General features: G+C 41.1%; 2 protein-coding genes across 2 annotated transcripts; both read left to right on the top strand.

Annotated features, from left to right (window-relative positions):
• The first annotated feature begins 794 nt into the window (after nt 1–794).
• Nucleotides 795–7,253, top strand: cops3 (COP9 signalosome subunit 3). Its single transcript, XM_053877634.1, has 12 exons — nt 795–957; nt 1,698–1,827; nt 2,077–2,189; nt 3,020–3,069; nt 3,415–3,507; nt 3,910–4,089; nt 4,168–4,308; nt 4,481–4,654; nt 4,759–4,845; nt 4,924–5,037; nt 5,108–5,188; nt 6,604–7,253. Exons 1-12 carry the CDS (start codon nt 903–905, stop codon nt 6,655–6,657), a joined length of 1,272 nt encoding a protein of 423 aa, XP_053733609.1. The 5' UTR covers nt 795–902; the 3' UTR covers nt 6,658–7,253.
• A 244-nt stretch (nt 7,254–7,497) lies between these two features.
• Nucleotides 7,498–20,826, top strand: usp22 (ubiquitin specific peptidase 22). Its single transcript, XM_053854046.1, has 13 exons — nt 7,498–7,972; nt 11,841–11,973; nt 14,594–14,707; nt 15,878–15,979; nt 16,290–16,456; nt 16,533–16,680; nt 16,873–16,975; nt 17,675–17,833; nt 17,962–18,088; nt 18,159–18,250; nt 18,589–18,651; nt 18,725–18,874; nt 18,948–20,826. Exons 1-13 carry the CDS (start codon nt 7,853–7,855, stop codon nt 18,988–18,990), a joined length of 1,521 nt encoding a protein of 506 aa, XP_053710021.1. The 5' UTR covers nt 7,498–7,852; the 3' UTR covers nt 18,991–20,826.
• The last annotated feature ends 4,599 nt before the right edge of the window (nt 20,827–25,425 follow it).

Genomic DNA, 25,425 nt, shown 5'->3' with positions numbered 1-25,425 from the left:
ATTTTCGATCCATCAATGAATCAAAGCAGATGTTTGAAATTATGGCCTGTATTTTTTTTCTTTTTTTAATGTGAATTATACTTAACAGCGTTGGAATATAAAATTCAGTTGGGGCTTGAATAGTAAAACATAGGAGCTCTATAGAAAGGCTCATATCAACTAATAATAGATTGTCATACTTAATGCAGAATTTATTGATGAAGTATGGAGCGGGTGGAAAAAGACAAATGACATTCAAATCTAATCAAGAGAGCAATCGAGTGTAATACAATTTTCAAAGCCTTGATTATGTTTTGTAAACAGTGACAAACTTCTTATACGATGTGAATTTTAAGATCAGTTATTTTAAGCGCAGTTGTTAACAACAACAACAGCAATAATAATAATAATAATAATAATAATAATAATAATAATAATAATAATAATAATAAGCATGGTATTCTCTTTCAAGTTCCAAAGGGGAGACTTTCAATCATTACTGCAGCAAACTGGGATGACAGGATATAGCTAGACAATATAACTCTAGATATATTGAATCACATTACGACACCACAACATCGGGGTTTAATAATTCAAGTCTCAATTCTACACGGAAGGAAATAACGTTTTAAATTACGTTAGCGAAACGGTAACCCAAAACACTTCACATGTAATAATTGTAAATTAGACAGAAAATAAATCGCATTTTTTAAAACCGAAAAAATATATAATGGCGTTAAAAGTTATCTGCGCCTTTAAAACACGGGGGTCACAAATTCTCGTTGAAGACAGGTCAAGTTCTCGCGATACTTTAACAACCCCAGTGGCGGCTGTGTGGCCCCCTGTCTCAGCCCGGTCGGAGTAGTTTCGAACGTTTGAATGAAATACAGTGCAAATTACCTCCACTTTGGGCCCTGGAAATAATGGCTTCAGCCTTGGAGCAGTTTGTGAATAATGTGCGGCAGCTCTCCGCTCAAGGTAGGCCGGCGAAACTAATAATTCGAATGGGAAGTATTAGCTTGTTAGCATATGCTACCCGATGCTCTCACAGCCCTCTTTTGCCTTATCATGTAAACACACCGCTGAAATCTTTTTTTGGTCACTCTGATTTCGTCAAAGTATCATCAAAAGATGCTTCAGTCACCATTGCCGTTATTGTCACGCGCCGATGAATCGATTTATGAAACCACAAGTAAAAATCATACTTTTTGTAATTGATCTTGTGTCAAGAAATTATGTGTACGGTCTACCGGTAGTCCCGCCCTACCCTTCGTTTATTGGACGACGGAGCGTTTTGAGGGAAATGATTGGTTCAAAATCAACTGTCACCCAAACTTGCGCTTCCACCGATACAGGGCCTTGACAGGAATAGTGGCCGGCAATTCTTCAGTTTCGATATTCTGCTTCTTACACTTCTCCCCAAAATGCCGAACTAAAGATTTATACGGTTTCCATGTTGTAAAGAAAACATTTTTTTTCCCATTTTTTTTGAATAACCGTTCTATAGCATGCGTTATGTATACGCAACATGGTCCCCAAACAAACGAGTAAAACGTTAATTAAGTATTGTAGCATCTAAGATTTTCTTCTGCAGTGATAATTTTTTAATGGTGTGATTATTTATGGGGCCATCCACATTGTTTTCCTCCTATGATCCCAATGTAGTTCAAGGATGGTTACAGACATTTTCTCTGTTTTCCCACTCTTTCCCTCTTCAGGCCAAATGACTCAGCTTTGTGATTTGATCAACAAGAGCGGGGAGCTGTTGGCCAAAAACCTGTCCCACCTGGACACAGTTCTGGGAGCCTTGGACATTCAGGAGCACTCTCTAGGTGTCCTAGCTGTGTTGTAAGTAATTGTTTTATAATATTTTTATGTTGAGCACTACACATATCAAGAACAAGACCACTAAATAATACATTTTATTAATTTATGCAGTGTATCAGATGAATGGAACCAGAACTCTGTATAAGTTCAGAAATAATAACCCTCTGTGCATTATATACACTAAACAATCACAATTGTCTTTTTTAAGTTGCCATATTTTGTCATTATAGCTTGTTCTTGACGTTTACAGAACAACCTCTTCTGTTTCAGATTTGTTAAGTTTTCCATGCCAAACATCCCTGACTTCGAAACGCTATTTTCCCAAGTCCAGCTCTTCATCAGTACCTGCAACGGTGAACATATTAGATATGCAACAGACACTTGTAAGTTCAAAGTTTTTGTCTGGGTTCATGTAGTCACAGGCAGTTTTCATTTCAGTTTTGGGGGGATTTAACTGCTGTGAGATGGTGAAAGAGAGGGCACATGCTTCAGTGCTCTGAGATCTTTGCAGCTTTGTGTCAGCTTACTAAAGAGTTGCCAAAGGTATAATCATGATAATATATCATAATATCATGGCAAAAGGCGGAATGTTGTGTTCTTGTTTGCAAACAGATATCAGGAGGCTTTAGTGTACACTTTTTAAAAAATATTTGCTAACTTAACATATTTTTTTAATTACATTTCCTGGTATTTGTTATCACTCCATAAAAGGATCAAAATGTCCTAGCTGGGAGTTGATTATCATCTACCACTTAGTGGTCTCTGTGCCTGTTAAAAAAAAATGTCGTTTTAAATGTAGAACTTGTGCTTATATGATTTGAATGACAATGACCTTGGTGAAATAGTGGACGCAGACACAATACTTGAGGTGTTGTATTCTTTGTCCTGCCAATGGTTATACTTTTTTTTTAGTTCATGATTCATACAAGTGTAATTTTATCTGTTGGTTATCTGTTGTTTTCATCTTTCGAACAACTATTCTTTGTCAACAAAGTTGTGAGATACTCTTGAAAGATGACTTTTTTTTTTTGTTTTTTGCAAAAATATTTCCACATGTGACTTTTAGTCAAGGCTGTAATTTTAAGCAAACACTAACTTTTGTTCATGTCTGGGTTGGGCCTTTGTGTTCTGTCACATACATCAAATCGCATTTAAAATTGTGCCATTTGACACTTAATAAATTTTGCTTATTGCATATTATCTCTTTCCTCAGTTGCTGGTCTCTGCCATCAATTGACAAATGCCCTTGTAGAACGGAAACAGGTAAATCCTTTTGTAAGATTTTCACCCTGCGGATGCTGTTTAAAAGTGAATGCATTTGCCTCTAATGACACACTACTTACTAATGTTCAGCAGCATTTGCACTGTCACATTGTATTGACTTGGCACATGACCCCGCAGTCATTGATTAATTTTTGTACTGTTACTTCAAACCATGAAGTTGCATAACGTCTTTCAAGCACACATGCCAAGTGTATTCCTTCTGTGTCGCTATTTCTAAATAATTCAGAGCCTTTTAAGTCAGAGCATTTTTGGCAAGTGTCTCTCGTTTCTGGGAAGCGGCAAGCTATACTTGCATCACAAAACGTGTACCTTTTCTTTTAACAGCCGCTGAGAGGTGTCGTCGTCCTAAAGCAGGCAATAGACAAAATGCAGATGAACACAAACCAACTTACCTCAGTTCATGCAGACCTGTGTCAGGTGAGTCTTTTGACAGCTACCTTGCTCTTGATGGAAATGCATGCGTGGCCTCAACTGACCGCAACTAAAGGTTTTGTTTTGCAAATATTTGTCGCTCATTGTCCAAAAGTCTTACCATCTCTAATGGACCAACAGACACTTTGTCTGGGTTCAAAATGTCACAGTGTTCTGTTCGTTTTAATTTGGGATTAAAATGTGGTTAAATGCCCAGCAATAAATGTGAGGTTAAATCAGTGTAGTATGTTACACTGTTACTTCCATGCATTTAATGGTGAAGCCATAGTTATAATATTCCAAATATTCTAAATCACTAGGTTCCCATCATGCTCAGTTCCTCCCTCTTGAATAATGTATGCACGATTCCCTGTGTACCAGACACTGACTACCTTTTCCCTGAAACAGTTGTGCTTGTTAGCAAAGTGCTTCAAGCCCGCCTTGCCCTTCTTGGAGCTGGACATGATGGACATCTGCAAGGAGAACGGAGCCTATGACGCAAAGCACTTTTTATGTTTCTACTACTATGGCGGAATGATCTACACCGGCCTCAAAAACTTCGAAAGAGCACTGTATTTTTACGAACAGGTCACCTAAACTCCTTGAGTGATTTCTTTGTCACAAATGAATGTTCGTTACTAATGATTTCTATTTGAAAATGTTTAGGCAATAACCACTCCAGCCATGGCAGTGAGTCACATCATGTTGGAATCTTACAAGAAGTACATCCTGGTCTCACTTATTCTTCACGGCAAAGTACAGCCGCTTCCCAAGTACACCTCACAAATAGTTGGTCGGTTCATCAAGGTAGGTGACTCCTTACGCTCTCACCATAATCCCTATTAAGTTCCACTTATACTTTGCATGGACTGATTTCGTTTTGTATCTGTTATTATGCCAATTGAATGTTTTTCACGATAACAAAACCAGAGCAACATTTTGTTTTGTTTTGCTATCTATGTCTTTGCTTCTTCCATAGCCCTTGAGCAACGCGTACCACGAGTTAGCTCAGGTTTACACCACCAACAATCCAGCGGAGCTGCGCAACGTTGTCAACAAACATGCCGAAACCTTCACGCGGGACAACAACACAGGCCTGGTCAAACAGTGCCTGTCCTCGCTCTACAAGAAAAACATTCAGAGGCTAACAAAGGTGGGTTTTATTTCAAGAGATTATGCTTTTTTTCCGAATAAATAGTTTATTTGCTTGACTAAATAGAAAAATGTGTCATATCTTTATTTTTTTGTGCGTTTCAGACCTTCCTAACACTCTCTTTGCAAGACATGGCGAGTAGAGTGCAACTGTCTGGCCCACAGGAGGCAGAGAAATATGTCTTACACATGGTGAGTTTGCATTACAGGCAAATTCCTTGCTCTTGATGTTGACATTTCACCCAATGAGTTCTCTGTCATTCTGTGCAGATTGAGGATGGCGAGATCTACGCCAGCATTAACCAAAAAGACGGCATGGTCTGTTTTCACGACAACCCTGAAAAGTACAACAACCCTGCAATGCTCCACAAAATCGACCAAGAGGTGAGCAGGTTTTAAATAACATTTTCTTCTGTTTTGAGCCTCTACTAACTATCTTTTTCTGCCATTTCAGATGTTGAAATGTATAGAGCTGGATGAGAAACTAAAGTCTATGGATCAAGAAATCACAGTAAACCCACAATTTGTGCAGAAGGTATGATAATATCATATACATTTGCCAGTATGCTCACTCTTGCAACTTCAGTTTATAATTGAAACTTATTGACAAACTAAAACCATGTTTATTAACATAGCTTAGGTTGTAGTATATAACTTTCTAAATATGATATGCAGGACAGGGCAACAGTTTGGACACAGCCCTCATCAATGTGTTTTCTTAATTTCCACTACTATTTGCATTGTAGATTCTAACTGAAGGCATCAAACCTGTGTATGAAGACATAGAGATTCATGTTGTAAACAACGAAGTGTGGAATTACTCAAAACATGTTTTATATTTTATATTGTTCAAAACAGCCCCCTTTGCTTTGCTCACTCTAGTCATTCTCATCTGCTTCATGATGGAGTCACCTGATAAGGTTTTACAACAGGTGACTACATCATGAAGGTCATTAAAAAGGCCACGGTTTTGCAGCGCTGCCAACACCTTGAGCGATCTAAAATATGAAACATTTTGAGTTATTCAACATTGTATGTCTTTGGTGCATTATTCCATATAGCCTGCTTCATATTTCTGATGTCTTCAGAATGTTTCTACAAAGCAGAAAGTAGTGAAAATTAAGAAACAGGCCTGTACTGTAGTTTCAAACTGGTCAATGAAAAGATTGTGCTATTCATGCTGGTCAGACGTTTTGTTAATGAATCATGCACCCTGAGTAACTGTCATTTTTTTGGTAAAAGAAGAATATATATAACTTGTTTTCATACACTTGTCAGTTGATTATTGCAATTTCTGGACTACAAAGTGCCCCGGAACATCAGCTGCACCCACTAAATTTAAGAAGGAAGATGGGTCTATAAGCCCTGGGTGCAGTGGTGCTGTCTGCACCATAAAAACAGCAGTGGTGCACCCAGCTTAAAAATGCATGAGGATCACTTCTAAACTAGTTTTGAGTACGGGGTCCAGCATTGAGATTGACTCATGAAACGAACACAGCAATGTTCTCAACTAGAATCATGAACTCCTCACATCTTTGATTTACATTAAAGCGTTCAAAATGCGCTGTTTTCACCCGCGTGTCCCAAGTTCCGACACTTCCGTTGGTCTCAGCTGTTGCTTTTCATTGCTGGTCCTCCAGGAGATTGGCTCTCCAGCATATTTTGAGCGCTTTAAGGTCGATAAAATGCCTGTGACTTCATCGGTTTGATGTGACAAGACTCAGTATTAACGCTCAATATTGAGCAAACAAAATTCATACATTAGCCGCGTTGTATAAGTGACAGGGATCAGACAGCGAGGAAATAGTAGCGACGTATTGTCCGGGAATTAAGGTTCATTTGCCATTTCATTTGAGGCATTAAACTCCTTTCCATGGCAAAAAATAACATTACTACAGAATGTAAAGCTGACCGTGTTTTTTTAATCATTTTCTTAAACCTGTCTTTTAGAGTATGGGATCGCAGGAGGATGATGTTGGTAGCAAAACATCAAGTTACTCCTGAGGGGCCTTGGACCTGAAGCAAATGCTGCAGCCTCTCTGACGAATTCTCCCTGGGCTGAGTTGGATTTTTTTGTTTTTGTTTTTTTTTTCTTTTTTTTTCTTTTTAAAGAGGAAAACAATTGCATAAGGACATCCAGTGGTCATGAAAATCCAAGCGTGCAGAATTATATTAAATTTGGTGATTCTTTAGTCACTGTCCTAAGGATGTCAAACAATCCTTAGACATAATTAAATAATTCAACTTTTTGTCAGTGTTTTATTTATCAATGTTCAGACTCATTAACAGAAAACACAATAATAAAAACTGGATTTATTTGTTCCAAAATGTGTGACTTTATCTGTGTTCCAGTGTTCCTGCATGACGATTGTGTTGACGGAATTCAGACTGCTGTGAGTCATTGTCCCTCACTTTTTCTGAGCTGTGACAAGTTTTCCACACGAGGTTGACTTCACCGTGTTGAGCAAATAGTCCGATTTCTTCCACTAGAGGTCGCTGGAGCACTGTACAGTCTGTAAAGCGCACAGCTAAAAGCAAACTGCCATGTCTTTTGGAAGCTTTGCGATCATGTGTTTATTGTAATAAAGTGCTACGTAATGCTGAAGGTTTTTTTTAAGTAGTCTGTACCATTGTGTTCTTAGTTGTGTTTTATTGTTGATGCATCGCATTCTGATTGATGTGATGCAGCTCATTTTGGCCTGAGCCAATCGGCGGCGCGGTACTGTCTGCAAAATTGCACCAATCCCGTCGCGTCTACTTCTCCACGGGGGCGGCATGATGCGTGTCAATCTCTCGCGATGCTTAACCCTGATTGGTTGAGCGTTTTGAATGAGGTGGGCCTTATCCACACTTACCGTGTTAGCTACTGTTGAAATTCCTACGCTAACCAACTTTAGCACCCATGCTAACATGTAATTCCGCAGCTGGGCTTCCAACTGGATCGAACCCAGTCTCAATGAAGAAGTTATGTTTTATTTTTGACTCGCAACGCCATTTTTGTGTTGATGTTTGCGTCTCCGCGGATCTTCGCAACTACAACCAGGACATGTTCAGTTAGCTTGAACGCAGCAATTGGTGGATAACGAACCTGGCGAGCTAGCCAGCCCGTTGGTACCGGGTCTGCGTTGAGGGATTTGGACAGGTTTAACCGCCCCCCCCCTCCCCGTAAAGGACAGCAAATCCGGATGCTGTGACTACCATGAGTCCCGCAGGCTGCCCCCATGTCAACAGCTTCAAAGTGGACAACTGGAAGCAGAACCTGAGGGTGATATATCAGTGTTTCGTTTGGACCGGTTCGGCAGAGACCAGAAAACGCAAGGTAACCAGCGACTGAGGAACTACCGAGTGTCTGTGTATGTGAAAAGATGACGTGTTTGTGTGTGGACACTTCCCCTCCCTCCAAAACAACACGACACCCATTGGCATTGAATGACACTACTACTATTCGGCCACAGGTAAACACTGTTCCCATCATACCATGTGCAGGCGTGATGTCTCAGCAAGGCAAGTCATCAAACACACATCTACAGCCGCGCACTTCATTGCAATGCATCATCTGTATACATTGGTTGCGCCTTTATCGCGCTACTGCAGACCAGCATTACACTGTATTATCACCGTTGTGTCAAAAAAAGATGACCGTTAACTGCCATTTGCGCACATCAAATTGATAAAGCAATTGTTGTTTGAGTCACCTGCACGTGACTCTGTCGAGATACTAATGCTGTTTTGATGATGGGCACATCAGCATGCTCGCATCTGCAGTGTGCTTTGCTTCCCTGCACCCTATATCAGCATAGTCCTCTGTGTGTGGATCTGTACGAGATGAGACAGAGAAACTGTATTTGTAAGTCAATGCAGGCGATGCCTCCCTCTTAAACTGCTTGTTACTCCGTTAACATTCCCCACCCCTGGAACAGAGGAGACTGGCAGGGGGTCTTGCATCCCTGGTGCTTGTCTGTGACACTGTAATCTTTACAATCTTGGATGTTTTCATGAATTGTAAGTAGAAGCTCAGGGATATTTGTGCTATCTTTTTTGGGAGGACTTATTTCTACAAGCTGGAGATCTGTATCACATGTATATTTTCTTGAAAAAATACATGCAATATTCCATAAATGTCTGTCAAATGTCTCTCAGACTGCTGAATCGAATGTCATCCTCAAGGCTTCATGATGTACACAGAAAAAAAAAACAAAATTAAATTTCTGATAGGAAACCTTTCATTCGGTGTTCGTAGGACCATGCTTGCTTTGTCTCCAGGGTTGATGGTGTTGTGGTGATCTCCAGACTTTCCAGCTCTGCGTACCTCACACAAATGATGATAAGACGGATTGGATTTTTATTGTACTTTGGTACTTTTTTTACTTCTTTTAACTTTGTTAACCTCAATGTGACCTAAAGAGGATACATGCACACTGCTCCGTGACACTACAGCAGTTGCATAATTGAAAATCACTATATATTTATTTTTTCAATAAAAAAATACAGTGCTACAATATTATAAAAGTCGCCTAAAATTCTTGAGTCAATAATTAGAACACGAAAAGATGGCACAGAGTCAACATTTAAGAGGGTTCAGTTGCCCTTTTTTCTTCAGTAATCCATCTCCGATATTACTATGGTAACTTTGCTTCTAATAAAATGCCTCGCTCGAAACGTTCCTATTTACACTGAAATTTTGTTTGTTAATAGAAACATAACTGACTCACATGTCCTGGTAAGATATTTGTTGCTGCATTTCAACATGCAAATTAGTGTAATGTCAAAACCAAGTGACATCACACTCTCCACCGAGGCTATAATTTGAGGAGCCATGTCACCATTGATGTGCAAAGATATTTTCTCCCTCCCTGTGTTTGTCTGTATGTTCTGTATATTCTTTTTGTCTAAGTGCAATTCACAGACTGGGACTTAGCAGCTCTGATCCATGATCGGTCTTTGAAAAAGCAGCATCTTGATGGAGCAGGAGTGTTTTTTCTGCAAAACCTGCACTCTTGGTCAAGTCTGTGAAGCTGGCTACAATGAAATATTCGCCACATGAGGGTTACTCCGTCAACTACTGCCTTCCTAAAAAACACGTTCAATCCACTGAGCCTGAAACAAGGTCTGCAGGCAAATACACAGTCAAAAACACTCTTCAGCATCTTTCAACAGTTCACCACAAAAAGAAGGAAGTGGCTCCATGAAGTCCGTCAGTGCTGTTACCTATCCATTGCAGTATGTCGTTGAATCCCATGATCCATTGCGCACAACGTCAGTGAGCTTTCTTGTTGTTGTTTCTCGTTGTTCTTCCACTCTGGTATATTTTACGATGACATGACTTGTTTACACTGCAGATTTCTATGAAAAAAATCAAGCTCCTGTATAACATTATTCAGTCATTTCCCGTCGCCCTTTGGTGTACTATTTATTACCTGATTTGAATTTGCCTCTCTGGGTTTTTTTAGGCACGATCCAGTGTCAATCTACAGTCCCCCCATTTTCAAGTACTGTTTCTTTCTAAACATCAGTACTGAAATTTCTAACTGCCCTTATTTTTTTTAGAACAACATAAAAAAACGAATCAAAGCAGTGGGCCTGGCTTTTTCATCAGCTGAATCAACACACTGGGAAATTGTAAATAAATCATCAAGAGCCATCATATTGGTTAGCATGTGTACTTTTATTGACAGTGCTTTGCTGCTTTTCCATTCATTCTCATTAACATCCGCAAATGATGCTTTAGATATGCATGCTGCTATGTTATATCAAGACATTACTTTATACAAACCATACAAGAGTCCAAGTACAAAAAATGTTCATCCAATAACATCTTGGTTGCAAGTATCATTTCGTACAAACCAGGGAATCTCACTTCAAATTATCTTCTGTGCATTTAGCTGCTTGCATCCACCCGTTTTCCACAACTTATCTGCAGTCAGGTCACATGTCAGCCCTTGATGGTTATGGCCCTATTTTCGGATATCTGATCGGATGTGCTCTCCATTTACACAGCAGTGATATTGTCCAACAAGTTTTTAACAATCCAGATTTGATGCCACCACCATGCAAAAGCTTCACGTGTAAAGTCAGATATAAAAAGTTGACACACTGCTTGACGAAAAAAGGAGAGAAAACTTGCTTGTCCCTGTTTATTAACTATAACGCTTCTCTAAACCTCAGAAATGTCTGGAGAAGAGTGCAAAAGTATTGTGGATAAAATAACACGGGTGCTCTCCTGTTAAGCAGCACGTGGAAGATGAAGGAATTGGTTCAAGTGTGAAATTAGCGCGTCTCCAACTTGTGCCTCGGGGTTGATGAGTGGCGCTGCTGTGCAAAACTAGTTTCATGAGGTGTGAATTTTCTCACATTCTGTCATATTCAGCGTACTGTTGTGTAAACACAGCCTATATTACCCACCATGCCTTGGTTTCTGCTAAGAAACTACTTGGAAATAAATTAATATCACAGTTCCTGCTTGAAAGTTTTGACACAGCAAAACAACACTCCATTAAAGTGTTGAAGTCAAGATGATTGTTTGGTTTGTTCTTATCAATGTAACACCTTTGTTTTCTGCCTTCCTGTTTTCACACCTGGTCATGTGGTGATCTTGTCTTCACTTTCCCAGAGTCTCTCAGCCTGTCATCTTTTACTCTCCTCTAGGCCTGGGCAATTAGTTTATCAATTAATAATCATGGAAAATTCATGGATGAACTCCATTATCTGCCGTTACCTTCTTTCTCAATTACACACAGACTTGCCAGCTACTTGACTACACCGCTCCTCTTCGAACCACCGGAGGTTCTGAAGCTGACTGGTAATGGCAAAGACATGCCTGTCTCTTGTTGGAGGAGTTTGCTGAGTTTAATTCAACTAATCTGTAACCTTTCTCACAGTCTGTTGTTAGCATATGCCACCAAGCTAGTTTCCGACACATGGCCGAAGTTCCGACTTGATGTCCGTGTGCTGAGTTGATATTGTTACGTTATGAGTGTTTTTAATTTTTTTTTTTTTTTTTTTGTATATGACAATGCCTGTCGGCAAATTGTTCATGTATTGTTACTATGATCTTTAAAATTGCATATATGCTGTTTGGTTGACCTGAAGAGAGACCATATTTATTGTCATATGCTGATTCAACAATTGTAATTATGATTTCCTCTGCTTCCTCCTTCCTGCTCCCAAATGTCACTCCTGTCCTGCAGGCCAAGTCATGTATCTGCCACATGTGCGGGGCCCACCTCAGCCGACTCCACTCTTGCCTCTACTGTGTCTTCTTCGCCTGCTTTGCCAAAAAACACATCCATGAACATGCCAAGAGCAAAAGGCATAACCTGGGTATGAGAAACAGTTTTTTTTTTTGAGAACTCAACCCTGAAATTTGCTTCTTCAGCTTTAATGATACACCTAATGACTCAAACATCGCATGAGCGGCCTCTTACACACGTGGCCATTGTCACCCTCTGCTAAAGCAGGTAATGCTTCTGCCGAATGGCTAACTTGTTCGACTGCAGTGATGGTCCATTCTGTCTGTGGTTATATAGGAAAGTTATTATTATTGTTTATTTGAGATATGTTTCTCCCACAGTTAGGCCATAATGTATGTAGTGTTTTGTCATTGACTTGAAAATATTGACACTTTTCTGAAGTGCTTATTTTATATCATGTGTTGATCTCATGACTTATGTGTTAAGCGGCAAACATTGTAGAGATTCCCCCATTGCTTTGAAGACAAAAAGACTTCTCTGATGCACCTTTGTGCTTTGCCTGTGCCTTTGGTGGAAACAAGGGGTCATATTTGTCATACTCCATAGCACAACAGTCATCTGCTGTCTGTTTGAGCTCATTGCACTTAGAATATTTAGCATGAAATATGTTGGTAAAATTTGTGTAGGACAATGAGACTGATGAGGAAAACCATGCGAGTGGGCTCGTGGGGGGCCACGCTCTCTTTGGGCTTTTCAAGTTAAACATGAAGACCAAGCTATGTATGTTTAACTTCATGTACCAAATAACAACCAACAATGAATTAAATGTCTTTTGTTAATGAATAAATCCTAGTAGCTCCAAATATATATATACATTTTTGCCAAATTCAAATGACCCAACACATGAAATAGCGACGTTTATTTACTTTTGAGTAATCCTGTGGTTTTCCCTGAGAGCTACTAAAGTAATTGTGTTAAGAAGAACAAGATATATTTACTGAAATGATGGAATTGTTACTTAACTGAAAAATTCCAAAACACCAAATATTGGAAGGTGTCTAACATGTGCTGTCTTTCTGAAACTCCCTTTGCTCACATCTCTGTCATCCTCTGAATTAAAATGACTCCCTGGCGAATGATGATGTTTAGTTTTGGTTACATCAAGGTGAAATGCTGAAATCATGTGTGGATCTGATGATGATCCAAGCATATTGTCACTGTTAATGTAATTGTTAAGAGTTTCATATATTAGTTATATATTTAAACCACGATCATGAGCAAAGCCCTCCCTCCACGCTGCCTCTCTGCCTGTGTTCACTCTGTCACACTTCAGGGAGGTGTGAGGATGCTTCCATAGGAACTATTGGAAGGGCTCTATAATTCCCTCAGTGCAAAAGCGATTTATTGGAGCAGCATCAAGTACATTCAGGTTGAGTTTTAAATTCCTTTCACCACAGTGTTTACATTACATCTTTGCCGCTGTTGCCATACTCTGGGTGTAAAAGACAACACCTGGTTTCAGAATCAACTCTATTCTTTTGAGAAGTTCCTTTTCTCAAAACTCTACCTCAGTTCACAAACTCAATTTCAGGAAGACCCCTTTTTTGGTGTGTGCGTGCTTCCCTCGTTGTGTAAGCGTGAGTTAAATTAGGTGAGCTGCTGCATTAAATGCTGCAAAAATAGAGTGAGGGAGCAGTGCATTACATATCTGGATGAGGGGCTGCTCTCTGTAGACGACTGAGAAGGTAATTAAGTCGTCTTTAACAAACCCAGTGGAAATGGCCTCCATTTAACTGGCTCCCTCCTTTTTTTGCATTTGTTATGGCTTTCATATGGTGGTGTTCTGTATTTTGACTCTAGTGTGAATGCTGTTTGCAACCTTGTATCAGACTCATTTTTATCTCTGCCCTAGTTCCCATGGTAACTTGATGACCCTTTTGCAAATCACTTTCGAATTCCATCTAATTGAACCACTAGTCCTAATTTTCCTGCTGTCATGTTTTCACCCCCCATCCATCTAGTCCACTGCTCCCTGAGAAGATCTCCAGTGAAGCATCTTTACATTGCTCCCCTCGAACATACAAGGTGTTTATTAACTGCTTGCATTGGCCACAATTAGGACAGCACACCAATTTCTGTCATGTAATTTCAAATATGCTTTTACATTTTTAGTATAAATTATTCAAGTTGATGCGCACAAAACATGAAGAAACCTGAAAAAACCCAGTGCAGGTGTTTTCTGTTTGATTATTCCTTGCCTCAGTTCACCACCTCATTGACAATTTTTAGACATAGATTTGCATCCTTGTCTTCCCCATCCCAAGGAGGAAACTAGCAGTCAGGAGAAGCCATAAGGCAGGTTGTCATGGCAACAACAAACAGACACCTGGAACAGGGCATGGAAGAAGGAGGAAGGGATCGAAGAAGCACTTTTGATGAGAGTGTGAAGGTTTAAGTGGATATACGATGAGCAGCGTTGACAGCTCAACACCTCCCTCTTATTCTGTTCAGATCTCTCTCCGTCATCCATGATTGGTGTTAACAGATAACAGAAATGCCGGCAGATAAGCTGCACTACCTGCTAGTGCAGCACCATGGCAACGTGGCTTGAATAGAAAAAGGACTGATGCTGTTTCACCCTGCATTCTTTTATGACTCTCTAACAAATGAATAAGATAGACAGCATCGGAATAGAACTGCTCGCTTAGACAGGTGTGTTTCACTCACCTTCTCCTTGTCTGACTTTCCAGCTATCGACCTGCTGTATGGAGGAATATACTGCTTCATGTGCCAAGACTACATTTACGACAAAGACATGGAGCAGATTGCCAAAGAGGAGCAGAGGAAAGCCTGGAAGTATCAAGGTGTGGCATCAGTCGGTGACCTTGAAATCAACTTTGCTTGTACTCACTGCATTTGTTTGGGTAACCTTGTCCCCTGCTGCAGTGCTGAGCTCATGCAAATTCCTAGTCATGACAAATACTCAATAGTTATGAGAAAACTGGGATCTTAAATGTGTAACGTGCACAACTGTAGGTAGGATAATGTATGTCTCTTGCATCATGTTAGTGTTCACAGATATGTAAACTACCTTTTTTTTAAAACAGTTACAGTTGTTAATATCAAATCAAAGACAATCAAAACCGTTTTCCATATCGATGTTAAAGTGGAGTGAAGAAGGCTGCATCAACTTGAACATACCTATAGTCAGTCATTTAGAATAGTTCCAGCATACTTCACATTTGTCATAGCTGTAGACTTTCTCATACAGCATGGCTGTATTATATTTTCTTTAAAACCTTACTTTAATTGCTTGTATCATAGATGACAATTGGTAGAAAGGAACAATAATGAACCGACTTTTCGTCATCTTGTTGCCTCCTTAGAATTGAAGCAATCCATGCTCAGCCACTTAAGACACCAGCCTTTCTTGAGTTTTGCTTTTTGCAATTTGAGATTGGAAATACTTTAGTAATAAGTAGGAGGAGGAAGGAGTAATGACTAAGAAAGTTGTTTTTGCAAAGAAGAATGACCTTTTTGCGCATATTTATTATTATTCATAATGTTGTTATCAGTAATATTTGTATTATAACTCATATATGTCAGATTTCCGTGTCATATGAAGATGGAGACTTTATTGTGGATATTGCGTGTACACTAGGTTCTGTCTCAAAACTTGAACAGAACGTTCTCTCCTGTTCCGTTTTCATTCAGGAGTTTTGTGTATTTTATTGTGCTTGTGTTCCTTCCATTTTTTTGTCCATTTTTTATTATTGCTGAAATGTCCTGTTGAAAAACAAAGTAGCATGGCACTGAAAGGCAAAAATGTAATCACCCAATATGTCAGTGGGGGGACCTAAGAGGTTAAAGTACGACTAGCGATTAATTATCATATAACCTGAAAAACAAAGCTAGTAGCAAAGTTTGAGGTTTAAGGTAGTAATAATTTTGATACAGCTCCACTCAGTTGCTGATGTTGTTACGCTAGTATTATTTAGTCTTGTTGAACATGTGACCAAAATCTCACCGTGCAGGCATCGGGGAGAAATACTCAACGTGGGAGCCCACCAAGAGGGAGTTGGAGCTGCTACGTCACAACCCCAAGAGAAGAAGAATCACCTCAAATTGCACAATAGGTCTGCCTCTCATTACTCAGCTTTGTATTTGGTTTTGCTTTTTTAATCAACTCTTGCCAAATTTTCCCATCTAAATTAAAAAAATTAAAATCTTACGCAGTACTAGTCTTACCTTATTGTATCCAGGACGTCTTATTACACTTTGATATAACTACACTCATGTGTTGGAGCTTCATCGTGTTTTCCCTCAGGACCATCCCAGTACTGTTGGGTTTTATCAGACTCAGTGGCAGGTTAAAAAAAAATCTTTGTTTAGTGACTCATTACTTTTTTTCTCAAAAATCTTACTTTGTTCTGTCTCTGCTTGCAGGCCTGAGAGGTCTGATCAACCTGGGTAACACCTGCTTCATGAACTGCATCGTGCAGGCCCTGACTCACACGCCGCTGCTGAGGGACTTCTTCTTGTCTGACCGACACAAGTGTGAGATGCAAAGCAACTCCTGTCTGGTTTGTGAAATGTCGCAGCTCTTCCAAGAGGTACCTCTTTAGAATCCATGGGAGTTTGGGGGTTTTAAAATCATGCTCACACTTTTTTCCCCTCCCACAACTGCAGTTTTACTCAGGACATCGCTCTCCTCACATCCCGTTCCGCCTCCTGCACTTAGTGTGGACGCATGCCCGTCACCTCGCCGGCTATGAGCAGCAGGACGCTCACGAGTTCCTCATCGCTGCGCTCGATGTCCTGCACAGACACTGCAAAGGTCAAACAAACACAGGAGAAAAAAAATAAACAGAGGTGAAGAAGAGACAGAAGTGTTAGAGAAACAAAGGTGTGTAGATGAGGAAGGAGGTGAAAGAGGAGATGCTGCTCAGTTGTCACTGAGTTGGGAAATTGGCAAAAAAAATTTCCCAATGCCTTTAAGTGACTGTGGTTTTATATTAATCTCATGCAGATGACAACGGGAAGAAAGCAAACAACCCAAACCATTGTAACTGCATTATAGACCAAATCTTCACTGGGGGTCTGCAGTCTGATGTCACCTGTCAAGTTTGCCAGTAAGTATGAGGGGGTGTGGGCTTGTGTTTTCCCGCACTTCTGCCATTCACCACGTGCCCCGAAGTGACCCTCCTACTTCGCTATCCATCACTCTGTTGCACCATTAATCACAGACACAGCACTGCAGCAACTGGAACACATCCACGCTCATGTTTACTCTACACTACCACCTCGTGGCCAGAGGTGGTATTAAAAGATCATTGGCGTTGCGTTGGTTGGCTTCAGACGTCTGTCATTGTTGAGTATCCTAGATTCTTTGTGTAATGCATTTTATGTTTGGTTGCATGGATGGACTGAGGAAAAATCGTCAGTTTGTTTGAGGCCCATCAGTCCATGTGAAAACAAAACAACTTCATATTTGGACTTTTAGACACACACAAACACACAGCAGCATGCACGTACGTCATGTTTTTGTTTTGTGGGGTCATTTCATTATTGATTCTCCCCTAAACCACTCCGTCCAAAACAAATGGCTAATCTTAACCAGGACCTAAACCAAACGTAAATTCAATTATGATGACCCAGTTATTTAGAAGTTTTAGTCCTCAAATTGAGACTTAACCTCGTGGGGACCGAAAAAGGTCCCAACAAGGTGGTGCGTTTCAAGAATGGGTCCCCACATGTATAGCTATACAAGCTTGCACACACACTCACATTGCACTACTAAAACTGGTCCCATCCTCTCCATCTTGTTCCAGTGGTGTCTCCACAACTATAGACCCATTCTGGGACATCAGTCTGGACCTTCCGGGTTCGTCCACCCCCTTCTGGCCTCTCAGTCCTGGAGGAGATGGATCTGCACTTAATGGAGAAAATCACACGACTGGAGCAACAACGCTGACCGACTGCCTGCGCAGGTAATTTGAGTCACAAAACAAGAGAGATACCCAAAGCATGGAGGATGTCCCGATTCTCCCATGAAGCCATTACAGACAATGGGGAAAAACAGCAGCAGCAATGCACCAACTCATCCCCCTCTGTCCAGGTTCACCAGGCCCGAGCACCTTGGCAGCAGTGCAAAAATCAAATGCAGTGGTTGCCATAGTTACCAGGAGTCCACCAAGCAGCTGACCATGAAGAAGCTACCCATAGTCGCCTGCTTTCACCTCAAAGTAAGCGCTGGACTGGCCACACATGAAGACAGGGACCTCATGGAAAATGTTTTCTTTCCTTCTCCATCAGAGGTTTGAACATTCAGCTAAACTGAGGAGGAAGATCACGACATACGTCTCCTTCCCTTTGGAGCTGGACATGACCCCCTTCATGGCATCCAGGTGAGACGCAGTCAAGTAAATACAGGAAGGGAAACACAAAGCTCTTTTGCACACTCACAGCTAATATCACATCTCCTATGTTGGTCTCACTTGCTCTTTGCTCCTCAGCCTTAAAGTCTGTGTTTGTCTCTGCTTCTTTAGCTGTTTGTCTTCCTCTTTCTCACATCAGTCCCCTCTTCTCTCACTGGTTGCACGATTATTCTGCTATTGCTGACTAAAATGACTGACTAAACTAGTTAAAACACATGATAGATGTTTGTTATGAAGCATACAAACGGTGTCATGTCACATTAACACAACAAATTGTCGCACTGGTGGCTTGTCCTTTTTGCGCCCAGTAAAGAGAGCAGGATGAACGGGCAATACCAACAGACAGTTGATCCCTTCAACAACGACAACAAGTAAGCCAACGATCGGCTGTTGCTCCGGCATCCTTGAACGTGCAGTGACCAACGTGTTGTCTGTCTTTGGCAGGTACAGCCTGTTTGCTGTGGTCAACCACCAGGGGACACTAGAGAGCGGCCACTACACCACATTCATCAGGCAGCACAAGGACCAGTGGTTTAAATGTGATGACGCCATCATCACCAAGGCCAGCATCAAGGACGTGCTGGACAGCGAAGGGTCAGCCTTTTTCTGCATCATCTCCGTCCTCTTTCCCCGTTGCTGCTCACGCACTGATCCTTTGTCTCCTCAGGTACCTTTTGTTTTATCACAAACAGTTCCTGGAGTACGAGTAGTTTCTTTGGTCGCCATGGCAGCAGGAGCAAGACTCATGTGGATGGCGAGGGGAGACGTCGCTGACATGAAACAAATTCCAGTGGAATTTCGGATGAAAGGAGCCACGGCGCCAGGGACAGGGTTCACCCGGTCACACATGCTCTTTCACTCCTTCAAAGATGACATGACAAAGTGGCTTATCACCGTTAATTTATTTCACAAGTAAAGTGTCACGTCACTTTATCCTCAACATGCAAGTATCTGGACACACAAAGATTCACATCTCCCCAAACCTCTGTGATTATGCATAAATACACACACACACAATGCAAAAAAAGTGACATATTTTTCCACGATTGCCATCGAATATTCAGTCGTGCATGTTAGGTTCCACCTCGACTGCTGCTTCCATCTGTGACGGGGGGGGGACTATGTTACACAGCAAATCTATTTTTATACATACTGTAATTATACGTTGTTTTTACGTCTGTGCTGTCACCCTCTTTTCTATTTGTTGACAAAAAAAAAGTGCTGATATTTTTTGCTGCTATCGCAGCTGCTCATTTAACATTGGAAGGCAAATATATTCTGTGTTATTGTGATGCTGTTTCAGGTAAATGGCCAAAATAGAACCGTGATGATACTTTGTGTGTGAGTGCGCGCACGTGTTTCGATGCTTCCTGCAGCGTTAGCCGCATGTCGCTCTGAATTTGGTGTGTGCACAAGTTGGTGGTGATCAGAAGAGAAGTTTGGTGTACGTGTGTTTGTATACTGCATTCACTTGAGAACAAAATCAGGTTATTTTTCTTCATAAATGAGATTTGCTTAGGAGATGATCTTCTCATTGTCCAAGCCCAGTACACACTTTTTATTGTGAACTCCTTCACTCCAATTACGATTGTTGTCAGTTGACTCTGCCCTCTGGCTCAGCACTTTTTTCCAGTTACGATATCCACATCTGCTGCCGCATTTCTGTCACTTCCTGATACTGAATGCACTTCAGAAACGGCTTTCTCAGTTTTCCAGGACACAGTTGGAGGTGCTGATCCTCATTTGTGAAGAAAACCCAGTGGTTAAATATACAACTGAAATACCACCTCCTATGAAACAAGTGTTATTTTGAAAAAATATATATGTACATGTGCTTTTACAAACTGAGACTATATAAAGGTTGTTTTGACTTAAAACGTTATCTCAATGAAAGGGATGTGTTTTAGAATGAGCCTTTTTCCCCCCTGAAAAAAAGTGAATTTTGTTGATGCAGAAAAATTGGAACATTTCTCTATCTTAACAAAATACGACTTTTCCCTAAAGATTTCTGGCCCGATTAAACCAGTACCAGTACCAAACCAGTTTTGTTTTTTTATGGATCATTTTCTTCCCAAACATAAAGTCTGAGCCAATTTATCTCATGAATTCAGAAAAACCAAGCTGATTGTTTTATTTCTTTATGACGTCAGTACTCTTCTGTAAATGTGTATTTCAGTACGTGTGTATTGTCTGTTGTATGCACGTGTGTTGTGCGCGTGCGTATGTTCCGTATGTTTGTGTACTGAATCAGTACTTGCATTCGGCATGCTGTCTGAGCTGGGTATCACAGTTAAGTAGGATTTTTTTCCCACATGTTGAAAATGTGTGTGTGTGTGTGTGTATACATATGTACAGTTTGTATGTAAGAAGCAAATGGTGCAACCTCAATTTTATTTTGTTTATTTTTTGTTGCTGGATCTGACCCCACGAGGTCGTCGAATCGAAAGAGTATGTGTCTCGACCCATTCAGTCATTCCTCACTCTCATAACTGCTGCAAGAACTGGACACATAGATGGAACGACACTCAAATAAAGACAAATTTATATCTGTATCTTGACGGTGGATCCTTGCTTTTTTCATACCAGTCTGGCTCACGCGTTCTTATTGAAGTGTTAAACATTCAACTTTTAACCTCAACATTTAACCTTCAGGAGCTCAGCAGGCGGCGCCACGAGATTTCTCTAGAGATCAGTTGTTCATACGGTAGTTTATAGAGTAGAGCGCGCCATCTAGTGGGCCCCGGCAATGAACACACTGCTTCATGTTGCTTTATCAGCCCATCAGTGACGATGATGGCAGAGGGATTGAAAATAAAAATATTAGAAAAATATTTGAATACGTGGGAGAGATGTGATTGTGGTTTGCTGAACAGTTGCAAGTGAGCAAAAAATACAGTTAAGCACAGTATGGACATAATGTTAATTTCAATTCAAGTACATCAGGTGGATGGTTCAGATTAAAATACAAGCAAAGAAATATAAGCCATACAAAGTTTGAAATCCTGACTTCATTCCGTGCAGTTGAATCACCCACGGCCTTCAGCTTTGTATCAGGATTTGCATCCTCTTAGTATTCCACAAATGTCCCGTCTACAGGGCCTCCTTCCAGATGTGCTATAGTGAAGGGCAGAGGAAGTTTCATGAAACTGTGTCCCTGTGTCCTCTGCTCATGAGATGGCGCTCGCTTCTCTGTAATCCTGAAGCTATACGTTTTGAACAACCACCAAAATGAAACACATCTAAGCAGTTTATTGCAGGAAGTCGTCACAGTTATTTGTTTCATACTGAAAGTAGTAAAGAAGATTCAACAGGTGACTCGTGTCAGTCTTGGCATTATTTCCCCCCAATAAAGATCTTCTCCGGTGACCGACAATGAGGTAAAATTACTGCTTCCATGCCCCTGCAGCCTCCTCTTGCTCCTCCCGCGCTGACTCAGTTCTCATCCTCTGCTGGGTCCACAGGGGACCTTGCTGATCGACTGGCTGCTGCAGCCCTGGCTGATGGAAATTGGGTCGATGGGCTGGAGCTGAAAGCTCAGGGAAGCAGTGGACACACACACAGGTCTCAGTCGGGCAGGGGTCGGCGGGTTGGCGCTTTGATTTGGCGACTAAAAGAATAAAAGGAAGATTTTCAATTATTATTGCAAGACTGGAAAGAGGCATCTAACTATTTAGTTTATGAAAACATAACAGCAAAAATGTATAACAAATTGAGGTTTAAAATGAGAAAATCGATGTGTATCGACGTGCTTCCCAACTGACCACATTGTTCTCGTACTCCGTGTCCGAGCCTGACCGCACGCTGCGGGTAGTGTTTTCTTTCTGTCCGAGCCGGCTCGCCAGGTTGGCGTCTTTTTCTTCTCATGAAAATGAAGAGAGCTAGAGACAAGCTGGTCAGCAGCAGCAACAGGCTGACGGCCAGAGCCGAGTAGAGCAGCACCTCGGGGTCGTCCAGCGTGGTCGAGCCGGTGAGACCGCCGGCAGGAGCTGGTGAAGCTTGACACACAGAACAGCAAAGTTAAACAGGTTATCAGCCAATGGTGTTCAAACCCAGGTAACAACAGGGAAGATGGAAATAGCAGAATGTTCCATTGACATTATAAATGAATAAATACCGCTGCAATATGTTTTAAATATATTCAGGCAAAAAAATATATGTATATTATAACCGCACAGTGCTCCATCTCAGGTCTTCTAATCCCCCTCATGGTCACCACGTACGCAGGGGTGAAACAAGTGAGCAAATCTCCAAAGGAAACACCATCATTAGCTTCATGATCAGACCCTGTGGGAGGCGACTCACTGCGACAGTGCTGGGAGCAGTCGGCTGGATGGCTGCCACAGACCTCGGAGCACTTCACACACGTCTTCAGAAGCAAGTCGTAGTAGTGTCCTGGCCTTGTTCTGCACTGAGCAGACCCTGGGGACAAGGGATTAGTACAGTTAATGAGGAGCTATTGTTTTCTCCCCACCTCGAGTGAAACGTGTTTTCACTTGCCAACACCTGCTGTCTGAATAATTCATCACCACTGAGCACTCATAGACTTTTGCACCCAACTGAACCACTGGTTGGAGGTGGGTTGATATATGAGTCACTAGATTCTGGAGGTGAGCAGTTGCAACGTTGCAACATTGGTTTTCAAAGCTGAACCAGCTGCGGTGAAAACCAGCAGATGAGCTAACTTTGTTCGGAGTATAACACAGCTAAGGTCCTGCCAGGGACGCAACTATTTTTTAAGGCATAGTGCACTTTGTTCACAGACAAAAATCCAGTAGAAAACCAAAAATTGTAGCTGCTGACACTTGCTATTTTGGCATGCTATTGCAGAAACAAGTGCAAAGCAAATTTGCTATCTCCAAAAAGGGTAGGTAATTTGGCAAAAAAAAAATTGAGAATGATTTCTTTATTCATTTTAAATGACTGTTTTCATTCTATCGCCATCTCTTTAGCTTGATTTAATTCCAGTGTGGGGAATCTCCAGACAAATCTTTAACATTATTTGCCTCAGCGTCATAATAACAACGATTCTGTCTTCACATTTTGGAGAGCATGTATTTGGTTCAGCATTTAGGTTTTCACCAACTTTTTAAACAACAAAGGAAACTTTTGATCGTTTGCGAGTGTCAATAAAGTTTTGAAGTGAGACGTCACGTTAGCTCCGTTAGCTTTGCGACAGTTTTTGGTGTCACGGAACTGACAAGGAACAATCCGTCATTCTGTGGTGAAGGTGTTTGGTCAAGTTAGAGGCACATCAGCTTTAGCTTAAAAAATCACTGAAACTCATGGACAGGCTAAATATAAAATTAAAAACAGACACTGACACACAGGAGGAGATGCAGAGGTGGCGTAAGAGAAGGGAGGAATGAAGACCAGTAGGAGCAAAAAAGAATCAATATCAGTTCGAGGCAAAAACACAGGCACACACTGCTACATTTCGGGTCGCACTTTGCCCTAGGTTTCATTTTTACTGTAGAAACATCCAGTGAAAGTAAAAGTGTTTTCCATTAAAATGTGCGCTGGCAGGTCCTTTCTGTCCATAAATGATAGCTGCCCATGTTGTGTGTGGGATGTGTTGGTACTTACTACAGAATGAGGCGCACTTTGAATCGACCAGTGGTTTCCGGCAGGCCAAGGTACACATCTTACACTGTCGGAACAAGGCATCCCAGTACTGGTCCTCGGCGCAGCCTCTGGTATTCCACATTGAGCACTCTTACACTGGCAGACACAAAGAAAATACCTCACAATTCAACCCACCGGTGTAACATTAACACCAAACATGCTCATAAAACATATTAAAATCATCCTTTCTGCTTCAGTGAGCTTCAGCAGGTCAACCAACTGTGATACGCGGAACGATTTTCACTCAAAGCTTCATCTAAACATATAAATCATATAAACATTCCAAATGAAATCCACTCAAATATCTGTCATTGAAATGAACAGCAGGATTGAACGTCTTCATCTTTCTGTTTAGCACCACTAATGTAAGTGTCAGCTCTGGAATTCCTGACAGAATAAGTTATTAAAGTGAAATAATCTTCCATCATCTTTAACAAAAAGTCTGAACGCTCCTTTTACCTGGAGAGACGAAGGCGCAGCGGCTGGATCTTTGGTTTGACACTAGGTGGCAAGTTGGCCTGCACTTGAACACGGATTCTAATTTGGTTATAAATCTCAGTTTGGTCTGGGACTTCCCCAAATGTGTCATGCAACTCACCAGTGCCTGAGTGCGTTGTACTTTTCTACTGAAAGTGCCATTCAAACTCATGTGTTATTAATATTATTACTTTTTTCCTTGGCAGAAATCCAAATAAGTTATTTAGCTGTCACATGTGAGCCATTTTAAAAAGCGCTCATATACTCTTATGATGTTACAAAAATGTGTTTTTTGTAATTACAATTTGTTTAGATAAAAAATGTTAATCATAAAATGTGTCCATGTGGCACATTAAAAATAAGTATTTCATGCAAAAACAGGTTGCCGTTCATGGTCTTACAAACCCCCCTGGATATGAACAATAACAATAATTCGTTTAAAAAAAAAAAAAAAAACAATAACTGAGTTTGCGTATTGTTCTGTTCCAACTCCTAGATGCCACCACCACAGCTCGAGTGATGCCGAGGAGCGCGCACACTCTCCACTTACTTCCCCCAGTCCCACCTGTTCCTTCAGTCAGCTCGTCACCTGTTTATTTGCTTGCAAAGCCTCGGATGTCAGACGGAAGAAAGTGCGGTTTAAAAAAGACACCAGCGCAAAAATGGAAGCGCAAAAACCGCACGTGAGAAAAGGGAAAACAAGAGAGCCACCTGGTTGACTCAGGTAAGAAGAAACACCCTTTTAGATCAGTGCCACTTATTGTTAAAACACCTTGTGGACGACTTTAAAGTCACACTTTACCATGAACCCGACGCTTTCCAGTCATGGTAATTGACGCCTTTTGTTTATCATGACTGTTGTCAGGCGTGTGAAGGTGTGTCAGTTCTGCGCGGCCTGAGTCATAAGCTACATTTGAATCATACTTCCTCTCTTCACATCTGTGTGAAACTGTGGTGCGATCCCACCACACGCTTCACTGAGCGCGCAATTTCGCTCTCACGTGTTCAGCCATTTGTGGCGCCAATCGTAAGGCAAATAGACTAGA

The sequence above is a fragment of the Synchiropus splendidus genome, chromosome 1 (assembly GCF_027744825.2).
Source record: "Synchiropus splendidus isolate RoL2022-P1 chromosome 1, RoL_Sspl_1.0, whole genome shotgun sequence".
NCBI classification, from domain to species: domain Eukaryota; kingdom Metazoa; phylum Chordata; class Actinopteri; order Syngnathiformes; family Callionymidae; genus Synchiropus; species Synchiropus splendidus.
This window is presented reverse-complemented; position numbering and strand designations above follow the sequence as displayed.